The 17,278-nt window shown below is 41.3% G+C and overlaps 1 protein-coding gene across 3 annotated transcripts in view; it reads right to left on the bottom strand.

The window, feature by feature from the left end:
• Positions 1 to 682: 682 nt before the first annotated feature.
• Positions 683 to 17,278, bottom strand: part of LOC135906465 (uncharacterized) — a 52,398-nt gene continuing 35,802 nt past the window's right edge. For 2 of the 3 annotated variants that reach the window (XR_011508361.1, XM_070525042.1), the window contains one exon: positions 683 to 2,327. Coding sequence is in view for 1 of the 3 variants with exons in the window: in XM_070525042.1 (XP_070381143.1) it covers positions 2,027 to 2,327 (301 nt within the window). In the remaining 2 variants the exon portion in view is untranslated. Of the gene's footprint in view, positions 2,328 to 4,105; positions 4,296 to 17,278 lie in introns of all 3 variants that reach the window. The other variant, XR_010565728.2, reaches the window with a different exon arrangement.

Raw genomic sequence — 17,278 nt, 5'->3', positions numbered from 1 at the left:
TTGGCTGCGCTGCGATGCTAGACTCTGCGTCCACATTGCAGTGGCTGAGAGTAACAGCGCCGTGCCTGGAATACCCGAATACAGCCGAACCATTATACACGCTTGAATTGTGTTGCAATTTGTGATCCGGTTCGGTACACTCCACAAACAGTTGCACCTATTGCGGTGTATGTTTGTCACACAAGAATTACCATCATTTGTATTTCCCGCATTTGTTTTCTCTAGCGCTGCGAGCCCAGTACTTGCAAGCTACGAACTGCATGCGCGTTGTCAGCCTGCTAGAGCGTTCTGGACTGGAAAGTAACGAGCGCAGCGTTTTCAAGAAAACGAAACGCAACCAAGGCCGATGATTATTATTGTGTGGCAAATATACACACCAAAGGGTGCAAGTTTTCCTGCATTGAAGTGCTGTGACGTGCTGCCATGTTCGGTGATAAGGTGTTATAATAGGTATCCCTTTGACAGAACGATTGATTTGTTTGCCCTCTCCGCTTGGCTGGTGCCATTTTGTCCACGCTTAAAGAAAACTCCACACGGCAATGTAAATATGAACGTGCTATTTTGTAGGTAGTGAACGGCTCCTTCGTATGAGATACTATTCGTGAGGAAAACGAAGTGAGGCTGGACACGCACGGCCTTCATTCAACGAAATTTTATTTCCAAGCTCTTAAATGTATCGTTTGGACATACGCACACCGCCTATAAGCAAACGAATCTTCTTTATGCAGCGCACATGCGCACACGACGCAGTGAGGACGAAAATACGTTGCGATTTTGCGTCGCGTACGTTCGAAATCAACAATGGCACGGAAATCGAAACACTTTCAGAACGTCTTAGCGGCAACTCGTAAATCGTGAGAGCGTCCGTAAGAGCTTAAAGACGGTAGCTGCACGAGGAAAGGAAGCAGCGATTCTAGACGCAGAAACTTCAAACAGCATTAACAAAGCGTTGGGCTAATCACCACGCACACCTGTTCTTACCAAGAGGGTGGAGCACCCAAAAGAAAAGCACGCGATAAAGCCACAAGACAGCCCGAAAGTACATGCAATGCATGCGGGCATTCGAGTGGCTGATCCTTCAGGGGGCCAAGACCTCGTCAGGCTTTCTCGCCTTTAGTCTGCCTACCGCAGGAAAGTTTTGTGTACTTCCTGCAAAACAAGCATGTTTGATTGACTGACTGACTGATCGATTGATTGATTCATTGATTGATTGTTATACGGCGATTGCACATACGCCAGTTGGGAGCGGCACGCGATAAGGCATCCCTCATTTTCTCTAACGTACCCATCCTGTGCCATGTGAATGCGCACTGTAAATACTGCAGTGGAAGTCACGTGTCTCACTCCAGGCTTCGTTGTTCATGGCTGCAGTTTTCAGATACCTACTTTGTCGAGTTTGCTGTTCAAAGCACCAACCACTGAAACGAACAGTACTTGGGAGTACTTAAACCTGCAATTCTCAAAAACAGTTCTAAATTCGTAGAATTTTGATTTCACGCTATGCAGTGCAAACTTGTACTAAAGATAGTAGAATTTGTGAGTAAAGATAATTAGCGCTGTAGTTGGTAAACCGAAACTTGGCTTCCACGAATATAGCTCATAACGTTTTACCTGCACAAATTTGAATTTAGAAGCCGCAAACGGCGCAGTATACAGAAGGTGCGTTGTGTCACAGGTTTAAAATGGTCCTGAACCACCTTGGTGGGTTGGAAAAAAACGTAGCAGGCGAATAGCATGCGCTCCTGTGAACATCGCCAAGTTTTGCAGTCGTACGTGGTTTTCCGTTCAGATATTCATGCATTCACCAACATTCCGCTCCTTGCCTTTCCTCTGCCTCTATCAATTGTATAACTCGGGAAGTCGCCATGTTATCGGTGCACTATTTCGATGACCCACCTCAAACTTTGCTCAGCCTAGTCAAGACCTACCTGACTTATTAGATTAGATTGACTCGCAGATACTTATTAGTTGGAGCCGTGGTACGTGAAGTGTGAGCGATCTTGCACGTCATGGGCGTTACACGTCGTCATCGTCGTTGTCTTCGTCTTCTGGGCTTCTGGTCAGCGGTGTTTGCAAACTTTATTTTTGTGTGCGGAACCACGCGTTTGTCGTAATTTTCAGCAACGGTGCGAATGGCCACGTCGTCGTGACAGTGAAAGTGGCCTCTCTGACGCAAGTTCGAGACCTGGCGTTCGAGCTGAACCTCTCCAGTCTGGGTCAGCGGCTGTTCGGTGGCTCGCGCACCAGGTTGCTTCAGATCGAGGGATTCTCCGAAGTCCGTGGTTGGGAGATCCTTCGAGATCCTTTGGGAGCACGCTGCTCTGGAACTGTAACAAAAAAGAATAAGAAAAATGGAGAGAGCTGGCAACTCCTTCAGGCATGAATAAATGCTTGCCGTGCGTTTTCCTCAGTTGTCAGGAATTCGCATACTGTTCGATGCCAAGTTGGTGCTATGAAAAGTGGGAGGGTGAAATTTACAGACCCTGCTTCCTAGCGCCGCTTACGCAGCATATAGCCCAATTAAAGTCCACTTTATTTATGTACTTAATTTTTTATTTACTTACAGTACCTAACAGGCTGCTCATCGGACCAATGAGTAAGGGGGCTTTACGCGGTTAATAATATGGTGACGAGTACTGAAAGAAACATACATATATTGGTTATGTACGAAAAATAATACAATCCCAATGCTCTTAGTCAAGCGAATACACAACAGAGTTCATATAAACTAGACGACTCGACATTATCTAAACGTTTCAACACCACAACGTTCTTATCTAGTTGGCGTTCCGTTTCAAGAGCACAGCCCGACCCACGTGCTATATATGGGACAATTCCAGCCAGAATATATACGCCATTTTATGGCCCGCCCTATGAATTGCAAAGATCTGAATATTTCATATAGTGACCTGTCAATGGCACGCTGCTCATTTGTGAAGCGTGCCTAAGTGCGTCAAAAGCCCGAGTCCAAGTAATGAATCGGCGCAGTATGTTAATTCCAATACAGAAACTAGTGCTTCTTATCTGCTCCGATTGCAAGGCTCACATTGAGCTAGCTGAAGATGTTTCATACGCAGACCCGCAATTACGTACTGTTAACTTGAGGGCCTAAGTTTAGCCAATGGGCTTTAACTAAATTTTAATTCTGAACCACTGCACCATCAGCATAAATACAAAGCTGATCAGAAAATAACCGAATTGTATTTCTGGTGAGGTAGGTACATGGAATATAATTGCTATGTAGCCTCTGTTTAAGCATGTAGCAATGGTCTCTAGTGTAGGTTTTGGTGTCTTTATTCAAATCGCATAAACAAATGCAGGTGAACTTGGGAACGGGACGATATGTCCGAGTATTTTTAGAATTGTTCACGTTTGAAACTACGCTGATGATGGCCCCAATTGTGATTTACTTGTTTCAGTACTACGAAATTATTCCGAAGCTCAGGATTAGACCGAAAATGTTCAGCTCACCAAGGAAAAGTAGTTTACAGCATGCGTTCGTTTCTAATCGACTTTTTCACTTTTCTGTGCTGCACTCTGTCGCATGCCGCTGGCAACGCTTTGGAAGGGAGCCGGGGCTTTCGCCCTTCGATTTGTGCAGCTGCACCCATGTTTAGTCTGCATCGGTTACTCGTTTCGTCAATCGCGGCTGGCTTCTTCATGGTAGCAATGTCGTACCTGGAAGCCACGTCGCAATCATCGACCGCCGGATGAGCAAGCCTGAGCGCTCTCTCGTGCCAGCAATGCGGCCGTTGAAGGCGTGCCGAGTTCCGTCTGCGGACGCGGCTGCCTTAGAGTTTGTTGTCGCTGATTTCAGCAGTTGAAACTCGCTCTGTATAATTTTTACACATACATTAGACCTTTCGCATATTGAATAAGTCTTAGCGCGCAGCCTTGCGAGTCAGATTAACCGAAGCGGTGCATTTGTTTACATTGACATCTACATCCACAGGTCGTTGATTGTTAGCGTCAAATGTAGAAACGGTGCATCGCTGACATGAAATGTGAAAACGTAGCAAAACGTACACATCTGCAAATATCAGCGACCGAGCCAATTAAACAATACACTTTTTTCACATAAAAATGCAGAGCAAGAAGGTTCAACCTTGCTGGACATCCTGGCCAACTGACATCCAAAGTGTAGCATCCGGCTGCGCGAGGACAACAGAGTGTGCTCCAGCCTTGCCAGTGGCATGAACACTGTGTCACCTACGTTGCTCGCAACTGCTACATGTGGCTTGACATGAGTATGCTGCAGGAGATGTTCACCTCGCTGCTACAGAAGTCAGGTCTACCTGGGATGATGCCAAGGCAACAGTGAGAATGACATATACTCGTCTTTCTGAGTTTATTGAATATTTGACCAGGCTAAGCAGATACAGCCACGTTAGAGAGCAATTAGGAGTAATTTTGTGCCATTCCTTTTTTTATTTCAATAAACAACGGATTACCATAGGGGTACTATATGGGCTGGCAAACACTACAGCATGGGTCCATATAAAAGCTAGCGTAAAAGAGCGTTACCTTTAGGTTTGTCTTTCACATGAGTGTCAAGACCTTTTGCAGTCATTAGTGTTCTATAGCATAACCAGCATGAAACATGTGAAACCACCTTGCCCCTACCATACCAGGCAATAGGTGCGACGCCTGTGGGCAGTCTATGCAAACCACCTATCCGCTGTACTCCATACCACATGACTCGATGCGAGGCAAACCTCCAACCGCCTGGCGAAAATGTAAGTGGCATTCCATGACAATAAATGGCACCATATCTTCTCGCCTACTCTTAACTGCTAATAGCACTTGCCAATGCCTATTGGATTGAATTAGCGGGCGAAATGTCTGGCGACGATGATGCCTGCTGCTGATGACACATTTAACTTCAGTGATGTTTATATCCTTCATGCAGATGTAGCCTTGCTAAACCAACCCATTTTTGACTGACGTCCTAAACTGATTTTGTCCAACAGGCCACCAGGGCTTGCATCGTCATCATGACGGTCCATCCACACAACTATGACGTCTTTACCATAACGACGCGAGGTAGATCGCCGTCTGCAGTAAACAGCCGTGTCGACAGGCACACTACAGTAATATACTGCCAACTGCGTTGGCAGATAGGCAAAGAAAGATGACGGCATCACATGCTCCCATAAAGCTGGGGCTAAAATTAAACAAATAAATCTATCTGGACGACTTTTATCGAAAGAATAATTCACAGACAGAAAAGTCAGATGACATGCAATGTCACTCATTCATTCATGAGTGAATGTCATTCCCCCTTAAGAGAGGGAGAGAGAAAGAGAGCAAACGATAAAGGAAAGGTAGGGAGGTTAACCAGGACTCAGCCCGGTTGGCTACCCTACACTGAGGAAAGGGAAAAGTGGACGAAAAGTTTTAAAGAAGACAAAGTCTGCTGGGGATATTGTTAGTACACATTTACTGACATTTAATTACGTGATGAATAAACTTGTTTGTGTACATTACATTGCGCTATAACATCAGAAGCCTTTAAAATAATCTCTCCGGTTGCTTTATAATAGCTAACAGCTCAGATTCAACGCATAGATCATTCCCCCTGGAAATAAATTTTATTGACAATGATCTACTCGATGAGTTAACGAATTTGCGTAAATTACTTTCCGCGTGAAAAGCAAGAGCCTATAAGCATTTAAATATTCTTTCCGCCTTATTTTATAATTTCTCACAGCTAATATCTATACATAGATCATTCCACCAGCAAAAGCCTTTTTAATGACAATTATTTACGTCGCGAATAAACAATTCTGCGTAAATTACTTTCCGCCTAAGAAGCAGAGGCCTATGACACTTCAGAATATTTTCTCCGCCGTGTTTTATAACTTCTAACAGCTCAGATTCAAAGCGTAGATTATTCCACCAGCAAATTCAATTTTACTGACAGTTACTTACACGATAAAAAAAAAAACAAATTTCCATAAGTTACTTTCCACGTTAAAGCCAGAAGCCTATAGCCCTTATAGAACAATATCTCCGCTTACTTTAAAAGCTCCATCATCTCAGATTCAACGCATAGATTATTCCCCCAGGAAATAATCAATTAGTGACAAATATTTACTCGATGAGTAACCGAATTTGTGTATATAACTTTCCGCTTTAAAACAAGAAGCTAATAGCCCCTTAGAAGTTTCAAAACAAGGTGGAGAGATTATTCTAACAGATTGGATTCAACGCATAGCTCATTCCTCCATTAAATGCACTTTCACTGAAAATTACTTACGCGATAAAAAAAAACGAATTTGCAGAAATTGCTTTCCGCGTTAAAAGCAGAATCCTAAAACCCTTTAGAATCATCTCTCCCGCTTGCTTTATAACTTCTAACAGCTAAGATTGAAAGCATAGATCATTCCCCAGCAAATAAACTTTTACTGAGAATTATTTAGGTGCGAAAAAACGAAACTGCATGAATCAGTTTCCCCTTTAAAAGCATACGCCTATAGCCTTTATAATATACTTTAATCACTTTTCCTAACAGCTCAAATTCAACGCATAGATTATTCCCACCTGAAAGTCACTTTTTAGACAATTAGTTATGCGTTGAATAAATTATTTTCCGGCAATTATTTGCCACGTAAAAAGGAGAAGCCTTAATATTTTTATAATGATACCGCCACCTCTTTTATCACTCTTAATAAAGCGCAGACTCAACGCATATATCATACCCACCTGAAACTCACTTTTTCAGACAAATATTTACGCAATGAATAAACGAATTTCCGCAAATAAGTTTCCCCGTTAGAAACAGAACGCGATAGCCCATTAGAATATTAGCGCCACTGTGTTCTATCGTTTTTCCTAACAGCTCAGATTCAACGCATAGATCATTCTTTCCTAAACGTCACTTTCTGAGACGATTATTTACGCAAACAATAAAGGAATTTCCCCAAATAGTTTCCCACGTAAAAAAACAGAAGCCTACCGGCTATTAGATTATTTACGCCACCTGTTCTATCCGTAGCTCACAGTAAACGCATAGATCATTCCCACCTGAAAGTCACCTTTTCATATAATTATTGAGGCGATGAATAAACGAATTTGCGGAAATTCATTTCCCCGTTAGAATAAGAATGCGATAGCCCTATAGAATGTCAGCGCCCCTGTGTTCTATCGCTTTTGCCAACAGCTCAGATTCAACGAATACATAATTCCCACCTAAAAGTCACTTTATGAGACAATTATTTACGCGATGAATAAACGAATTTCCGCAAATAGTTTGCCACGTAAAAAAAACAGAAGCCTGTTGCCCATTAGAATATTTGCGCCACCTGTTCTATCCCTTTTCCTAACAGCTCACTATCAATGCATCGATCATTCCCACCTAAAAGTCACTTTTTCAGACAATTATTTACGCAATGAATAAAGGAATTTGCGCAAATTCGTTTCCTCGTTAGAATAAGAATGCGATAGCCCTATAGAATGTTAGCGCCACTGTGTTCAATCCCTTTTCCCAACAGCTCAGATTCAAAGCATAGATCATTCCCAGCTAAATGTCACTTTCTGAGACGATTCTATACACGATGAATACAGGAATTTCCGCAAATAGTTCGCCACGTAAAAAAACAGAAGCCTATTGCCCCTTAGAATATTTACGCCACCTGCTCTACCCCTTTTCCTAACAGCTCACAGTCAATCCATCGATCATTCCCACCTGAAAGTCACTTTTTTCAAATATTGAGCTGATGAATAAACGAATTTCCGCAAATTAGTTTCCCCGTTAAAAGCAGATCGCGATACCCCTATCGAATGTTAGCGCCGCTGTGTTCTATCGCTTTTCCTAACAGCTCACAGTTAACGCATACATCATTCCCACCTGAAAGTCACTTTTTCAGACAATTATTTACGCAATGAATAAATAAATTTCCGCAAATTAGTTTCCCCGTTAGAAGCAGAACGCGATGGCCCTATAGAATGTTAGCGTCACTGTGTTTTATCGCTTTTCCTAACAGCTCACAGTCAACGCATAGATCATTCCCACCTGAAAGTTACTTTCTCAGACAATCATTTACGCGATGAATAATTTCCTCAAATTAGTTTCCCGGTTAGAAGCAGAACGCGATAGCCCTATAGAATGTTAGCGCCCCTGTGTTCTATCCCTTTTCCTAAAAGACCACAGTCAACGCATAGATCATTCCCACCTGAAAGTTACTTTCTCAGACAATTATTTACGCAATGAATAAACGAATTTCCGGAAATTAGTTTCCCCGTTAGAAGCTGAACACGCTGGCCCTATAGAATGTTAGCGCCCCTGTGTTCCATCGCTTTCCCTAACAGCACAATGTCAACGCATAGATCATTCCCACCTGAAAGTTAATTCCTCAGACAATTATTTACGCGATGAATAATTTCCGCAAATTAGTTTCCCGGTTAGAAGCAGAACGCGATAGAACTATAGGATGTTAGCGCTTCTGTGCTCTATCCCTTTTCCTAAAAGATCACAGTCAACTTATAGATCATTCCCACCAGAATGTTACTTTTTCAGACAAATATTTACGCAATGAATAAACGAATTACCGCAAATTAGTTTCCACGCTAGAAGAAAAACGCGATAGCCCTATAAAATGTTAGCGCCACTGTCTTCTATCACTTTTTGTAACAGCTCACAGTCAACGCATAGATCATTCCCACCTGAAAGTTTCTTTCCCAGACAATTATTTACGCAGTGAATAAACGAATTTCCGGAAATTAGTTTCCCCATTGGAAGCAGAACGCGATAGCCCTATGGAGTGTTAGCGCCACTGTGTTCTATCGCTTTTCCTAAAAGATCACAGTCAACTTATAGATCATTCCCACCTGAAAGTTACTTTTTCAGACAAATATTTACGCAATGAATAAACGAATTACCGCAAATTAGTTTCCCCGTTACAAGCAGAACGCGATAGCCCTATAGAGTGTTAGCGCCACTGTGTTCTATCCCTTTTCCTAAAAGATCACAGTCAACTTATAGATCATTCCCACCTGAAAGTTACTTTTTCAGACAAATATTTACGCAATGAATAAACGAATTACCGCAAATTAGTTTCCCCGCTAGAAGAAAAACGCGATAGCCCTATAAAATGTTAGCGCCACTGTGCTCTATCGCTTTTCCTAACAGCTCACAGTCAACGCATAGATCATTCCCACCTGAATGTTTCTTTCCCAGACAATTATTTACGCAGTGAATAAACGAATTTCCGGAAATTAGTTTCCCCATTGGCAGCAGAACGCGATAGCCCTATAGAGTGTTAGGGCCACTGTGTTCTATCGCTTTTCCTAACAGCTCACAGTCAACGCATAGATCATTCCCACCTGTAAGTTTCTTTCCCAGACAATTATTTACGCAATGAATAAACGAATTACCGCAAATTAGTTTCCCCGTTACAAGCAGAACGCGATAGCCCTATAGAGTGTAGGCGCCACTGTGTTCTATCCCTTTTCCTAACAGCTCACAGTCAACGCATAGATCATTCCCACCTCGAAGTTAATTTCTCAGACAATTATTTACGCGATGAATAATTTCCGCAAATTAGTTTCCCGGTTAGAAGCAGAACGCGATATAACTATAGGATGTTAGCGCCCCTGTGCTCTATCCCTTTTCCTAAAAGATCACAGTCAACTTATAGATCATTCCCACCTGAAAGTTACTTTTTCAGACAAATATTTACGAAATGAATAAACGAATCACCGCAAATTAGTTTCCCCGCTAGAAGAAAAACGCGATACCCCCATAAAATGTTAGCGTCACTGTGTTGTATCGCTTTTCCTAACAGCTCACAGTCAACGCATAGAACATTCCCACGTGAAAGTTTCTTTCCCAGACAATTAGTTACGCAGTGAATAAACGAATTACCGCAAATTAGTTTCCGCATTGGAAGCTGAACGCGATGGCCCTATAGAATGTTAGCGTCACTGTGTTCTATCGCTTTTCCTAACAGCTCACAGTCAACGCATAGAACATTCCCACGTGAAAGTTTCTTTCCCAGACAATTATTTACGCAGTGAATAAACGAATTACCGCAAATTAGTTTCCCCATTGGAAGCTGAACGCGATAGCCCTATAGAATGTTAGCGTCACTGTGTTCTATCGCTTTTCCTAACAGCTCACAGTCAAAGCATAGATCAGTCCCACCTGAAAGTTGCTTTTTCAGACAAATATTTACGCAATGAATAAACGAATTACCGCAAATTAGTTTCCCCGCAAGAAGAAAAACGCGATCGCCCTATAAATTGTTAGCGTCACTGTGTTCTATCGCTTTTCCTAACAGCTCACAGTCAACGCATAGATCATTCCCACCTGAAAGTTTCTTTCCCAGACAATTATTTACGCAGTGAATAAACGAATTTCCGGAAATTAGTTTCCCCATTGGAAGCAGAACGCGATAGCCCTATAGAGTGTTAGCGCCCCTGTGTTCTATCCCTTTTCCTAAAAGATCACAGTCAACTTATAGATCATTCCCACCTGAAAGTTACTTTTTCAGACAAAGATTTACGCAATGAATAAACGAATTACCGCAAATTAGTTTCCCCGCTAGAAGAAAAACGCGATAGCCCTATAAAATGTTAGCGTCACTGTGTTCTATCGCTTTTCCTAACAGCTCACAGTCAACGCATAGATGATTCCCACCTGAAAGTTTCTTTCCCAGACAATTATTTACGCAGTGAATAAACGAATTTCCGGAAATTAGTTTCCCCGTTAGAAGCAGAACGCGATGGCCCTATAGAATGTCAGCGTCACTGTGTTCTATCGCTTTTCCTAACCGCTCACAGTCAAAGCATAGATCATTCCCACCTGAAAGTTTCTTTCCCAGACAATTATTTGCGCAGTGAATAAACGAATTTCCGCAAATTAGTTTCCCCGTTAGAAGCAGAACGCGATACCCCTAAAGAATGTTAGTGCACCTGTGTTCTATACCCTTTCCCTAACAGCTCAATGTCAACGCATAGATCATTCCCACCTGGAAGTTAATTTCTCAGACAATTATTTACGCGATGAATAATTTCCGCAAATTAGTTTCCCGGTTAGAAGCAGAACGCGATAGAAATATAGGATGTTAGCGCCCCTGTGCTCTATCCCTTTTCCTAAAAGATCACAGTCAACTTATAGATCATTCCCACCTGAAAGTTACTTTTTCAGACAAATATTTACGCAATGAATAAACGAATTACCGCAAATTAGTTTCCCCGCTAGAAGAAAAACGCGATAGCCCCATGAAATGTTAGCGTCACTGTGTTCTATCGCTTTTCCTAACAGCTCACAGTCAACGCATAGAACATTCCCACCTGAAAGTTTCTTTCCCAGACAATTATTTACGCATTGAATAAACGAATTTCCGGAAATTAGTTTCCCCATTGGAAGCAGAACGCGATAGCCCTATAGAGTGTTAGCACCCCTGTGTTCTATCCCTTTTCCTAAAAGATCACAGTTGACTTATAGATCATTCCCACCTGAAAGTTACTTTTTCAGACAAATATTTATGCAATGAATAAACGAATTACCGCAAATTAGTTTCCCCGCTAGAAGAAAAACGCGATAGCCCTATAAAATGTTAGCGTCACTGTGTTCTATCGCTTTTCCTAACAGCTCACAGTCAACGCATAGATGATTCCCACCTGAAAGTTTCTTTCCCAGACAATTATTTACGCAGTGAATAAACGAATTTCCGGAAATTAGTTTCCCCGTTAGAAGCAGAACGCGATGGCCCTATAGAAAGTTAGCGTCACTGTGTTCTATCGCTTTTCCTAACAGCTCACAGTCAAAGCATAGATCATTCCCACCTGAAAGTTACTTTTTCCGACAATTATTTACGCAATGAATAAACGAATTACCGCAAATTAGTTTCCCCGTTAGAAGCAGAACGCGATGGCCCTATAGAATGTTAGCGCCACTGTGTTCTATCCGTTTTCCTAACAGCTCAACGCAACGCATAGATCATTCCCATCTGGAAGTTAATTTCTCAGACAATTATTTACGCGATGAATAATTTCCGCAAATTAGTTTCCCGGTTAGAAGCAGAACGCGATAGAACTATAGGATGTTAGCGCCCCTGTGCTCTATCCCTTTTCCTAAAAGATCACAGTCAACTTATAGATCATTCCCACCTGAAAGTTACTTTTTCAGACAAATATTTACGCAATGAATAAACGAATTACCGCAAATTAGTTTCCCCGCTAGAAGAAAAACGCGATAGCCCCATAAAATGTTAGCGTCACTGTGTTCTATTTCTTTTCCTAAAAGATCACAGTCAACTTATAGATCATTCCCACCTGAAGTTACTTTTTCAGAGAAATATTTACGCAATGAATAAACGAATTACCGCAAATTAGTTTCCCCGTTAGAAGAAAAACGCGATAGCCCTATAGAATGTTAGCGCCCCTGCGTTCTTTCGCTTTTCCTAAAAGATCACAGTCAACTTAGAGATCATTCCCACCTGAAAGTTACTTTTTCAGACAAATATTTACGCAATGAATAAACGAATTACCGCAAATTAGTTTCCCCGTAAGAAGAAAAACGTGATAGCCCTATGGAATGTTAGCGCCCCTGTGTTCTATCACTTTTCCTAAAAGATCACAGTCAACTTATAGATCATTCCCACCTGAAAGTTACTTTTTCAGAGAAATATTAACGCAATGAATAAATGAATTACCGCAAATTAGCTTCCCCGTTAGAAGAAAAACGCGATAGCCCTATAGAATGTTTTCGCCACTGTGTTCTATCCCTTTTCTTAACAGCTCACAGTCAACGCATAGATCAATCCCACCTGAAAGTTGCTTTTTAAGACAATAACTTACGCGATGAATAAACGAATTTCCGGAAATTAGTTTCCCCATTAGAAGAAGAACGTGATAGACCTATAGAATGTTAGCGCCCATGAGTTCCATCCATTTTCCTAACAGCTCACAGTCAACGCGTAGATCATTCCCACCTTAAAGAACCTTTTCGGACAATTATTTACGGAATGAACAAACGAATTTCCGACAATTTGTTTACCCGTTAGAAGCAGAACGCGATATCCCTATAGAATGTTTGCGCCACTGTGTTCTATCGTTTTTTCTAACAGGTCACATTCAACGCATAGATCATTCCCACCTGAAAGTTACTTTTTCAGACAAATATTTACGCAGTGAATAAACGAATTTCCGCAAATAAGTTTCCCCGTTAGAAGCAGAACGCGATAGCCCTATAGAATGTTAGCGCCCCTGTGTTGTATCCCTTTTCCTAGCAGCTCACAGTCAACGCATAGATCATTCCAACCTGAAAGTCACTTTTTCGGACATTTACGCGATAAATAAACGAATTACCGCAAATTAGTTTCCCCGCTAGAAGAAAAACGCGATAGCCCTATTGAATGTTAGCGCTCCTGTGTTCTATCCCTTTTCCTAAAAGATCACAGTCAACTTATAGATCATTCCCACCTGAAGTTACTTTTTCAGAGAAATATTTACACAATGAATAAACGAATTACCGCAAATTAGTTTCCCCGTTAGAAGAACAACGCGATAGCCCTATAGAATGTTAGCGCCACTGTGTTCTATTTCTTTTCCTAAAAGATCACAGTCAACTTATAGATCATTCCCACCTGAAGTTACTTTTTCAGAGAAATATTTACGCAATGAATAAACGAATTACCGCAAATTAGTTTCCCCGTTAGAAGCAGAACGCGATAGCCCTATAGAGTGTTAGCGCAACTGTGTTCTATCCCTTTTCCTAAAAGATCACAGTCATCTTATAGATCATTCCCACCTGAAAGTTACTTTTTCAGACAAATATTTACGCAATGAATAAACGAATTACCGCAGATTAGTTTCCCCGTTAGAAGCTGAACGCGCTGGCCCTATAGAATGTTAGCGCAACTGTGTTCTATCCCTTTTCTTAAAAGATCACAGTCAATTTATAGATCATTCCCACCTGAAAGTTACTTTTTCAGACAAATATTTACGCAATGAATAAACGAATTACCGCAAATTAGTTTCCCCGCTAGAAGAAAAACGCGATAGCCCTATAGAATGTCAGCGCCACTGTGTTCTATTTCTTTTCCTAAAAGATCACAGTCAATTTATAGATCATTCCCACCTGAAAGTTACTTTTTCAGACAAATATTTACGCAATGAATAAACGAATTACCGCAAATTAGTTTCCCCGCTAGAAGAAAAACGCGATAGCCCTATAGAATGTCAGCGCCACTGTGTTCTATTTCTTTTCCTAAAAGATCACAGTCAACTTATAGATCATTCCCACCTGAAGTTACTTTTTCAGAGAAATATTTACGCAATGAATAAACGAATTACCGCAAATTAGTTTCCCCGCTAGAAGAAAAACGCGATAGCCCTATAGAATGTTAGCGCTCCTGTGTTCTATCCCTTTTCCTAAAAGATCACAGTCAACTTATAGATCATTCCCACCTGAAGTTACTTTTTCAGAGAAATATTTACGCAATGAATAAACGAATTACCGCAAATTAGTTTCCCCGTTAGAAGAAAAACGCGATAGCCCTATAGAATGTTAGCGCCCCTGTGTTCTATTTCTTTTCCTAAAAGATCACAGTCAACTTATAGATCATTCCCACCTGAAAGTTACTTTTTCAGACAAATATTTACGCAATGAATAAACGAATTACCGCAAATTAGTTTCCCCGCTAGAAGAAAAACGCGATAGCCCTATAGAATGTTAGCGCCACTGTGTTCTATCGCTTTTCCTAACAGCTCACAGTCAACGCATAGATCATTCCCACCTGAAAGTTACTTTTTCAGACAAATATTTACGCAATGAATAAACGAATTACCGCAAATTAGTTTCCCCGTTAGAAGCAGAACGCGATGGCCCTATAGAATGTTAGCGTCACTGTGTTCTATCGCTTTTCCTAACAGCTCACAGTCAAAGCATAGATCATTCCCACCTGAAAGTTACTTTTTCAGACAAATATTTACGCAATGAATAAACGAATTACCGCAAATTAGTTTCCCCGCAAGAAGAAAAACGCGATAATAATAATATTTGGGGTTTTACGTGCCAAAACCACTTTCTGATTATGAGGCACGCCGTAGTGGAGGACTCCGGAAATTTTGACCACCTGGGGTTCTTTAACGTGCACCTAAATCTAAGCACACGGGTGTTTTCGCATTTCGCCCCCATCGAAATGCGGCCGCCGTGGCCGGGATTCGATCCCGCGACCTCGTGCTCAGCAGCCCAACACCATAGCCACTGAGCAACCACGGCGGGTAGAAAAACGCGATAGCCCTATAGAATGTTAGCGCTCCTGTGTTCTATCCCTTTTCCTAAAAGAAAACAGTCAACTTATAGATCATTCCCACCTGAAGTTACTTTTTCCGAGAAATATTTACGCAATGAATAAACGAATTACCGCAAATTAGTTTCCCCGTTAGAAGAAAAATGCGATAGCCCTATAGAATGTTAGCGCCCCTGTGTTCTGTTTCTTTTCCTAAAAGATCACAGTCAACTTATAGATCATTCCCACCTGAAAGTTACTTTTTCAGACAAATATTTACGCAATGAATAAACGAATTACCGCAAATTAGTTTCCCCGCTAGAAGAAAAACGCGATAGCCCTATAGAATGCTAGCGCTCCTGTGTTCTATCCCTTTTCCTAAAAGATCACAGTCAACTTATAGATCATTCCCACCTGAAGTTACTTTTTCAGAGAAATATTTACGCAATGAATAAACGAATTACCGCAAATTAGTTTCCCCGTTAGAAGAAAAACGCGATAGCCCTATAGAATGTTAGCGCCCCTGTGTTCTATCGCTTTTCCTAAAAGATCACAGTCAACTTATAGATCATTCCCACCTGAAAGTTACTTTTTCAGACAAATATTTACGCAATGAATAAACGAATTACCGCAAATTAGTTTCCCCGTTAGAAGCAGAACGCGATGGCCCTATAGAATGTTAGCGCCCCTGTGTTCTATCGCTTTTCCTAAAAGATCGCAGTCAACTTATAGATCATTCCCACCTGAAAGTTACTTTTTCAGACAAATATTTACGCAATGAATAAACGCATTACCGCAAATTAGTTTCCCCGTTAGAAGAAAAACGCGATAGCCCTATAGAATGTTAGCGCCCCTGAGTTCTATCGCTTTTCCTAAAAGATCACAGTCAACTTATAGATCATTCCCACCTGAAAGTTACTTTTTCAGACAAATATTTACGCAATGAATAAACGAATTACCGCAAATTAGTTTCCCCGTTAGAAGAAAAACGCGATAGCCCTATAGAATGTTTTCGCCACTGTGTTCTATCCCTTTTCTTAACAGCTCACAGTCAACTTATAGATCATTCCCACCTGAAAGTTACTTTTTCAGACAAATATTTACGCAATGAATAAACGAATTACCGCAAATTAGTTTCCCCGCTAGCAGAAAAACGCGATAGCCGTATAAAATGTTAGCGTCACTGTGTTCTATCGCTTTTCCTAACAGCTCACAGTCAACGCATAGATCATTCCCACCTTAAAGAACCTTTTCGGACAATTATTTACGCAATGAATAAACGAATTTCCGACAATTTGTTTACCCGTTAGAAGCAGAACGCGATAGCGCTGTAGAATTTTAGCGCCCCTGTGTTCTACCCCTTTTCCTAAGAGCTCACAGTCAACGCATAGATCAATCCCACCTGTAAGTTACGTTTAAGACAATAATTTACGCGATGAATAAACGAATTTCCGCAAATTAGTTTCCCCGTTAGAATCAGAACGCGATATCCCTATAGAATGTTAGCGCCACTGTGTTCTATCGCTTTTCCAAACAGCTCACAGTCAACGCATAGATCATTCCCACCTAAAAGTCACTTTTTCAGACTATTATTTACGCAATAATTTAACAAATTTCCGCAAATATGTTTCCCCGTTAGAAGCAGAACCCGATATCCCTATAGAATGTTTGCGCCACTGTGTTCTATCGTTTTTTCCTAACAGCTCACATTCAACGCATAGATCATTCCCACCTGAAAGTTACTTTTTCAGACAAATATTTACGCAGTGAATAAACGAATTTCCGCAAATAAGTTTCCCCGTTAGAAGCAGAACGCGATAGCCCTATAGAATGTTAGCGCCCCTGTGTTGTATCCCTTTTCCTAGCAGCTCACAGTCAACGCATAGATCATTCCAACCTGAAAGTCACTTTTTCAGACATTTACGCGATAAATAAAGGAATTTCCGCAAATTAGTTTCCCCGTTAGAAGCACAACGCGATAGCCCTATTGAATGTTAGCGCAACTGTGTTTTATCCCTTTTCCTAACAGCTCACAGTCA

The sequence above is a fragment of the Dermacentor albipictus genome, chromosome 9 (assembly GCF_038994185.2).
Source record: "Dermacentor albipictus isolate Rhodes 1998 colony chromosome 9, USDA_Dalb.pri_finalv2, whole genome shotgun sequence".
Lineage (NCBI taxonomy): Eukaryota > Metazoa > Arthropoda > Arachnida > Ixodida > Ixodidae > Dermacentor > Dermacentor albipictus.
This window is presented reverse-complemented; position numbering and strand designations above follow the sequence as displayed.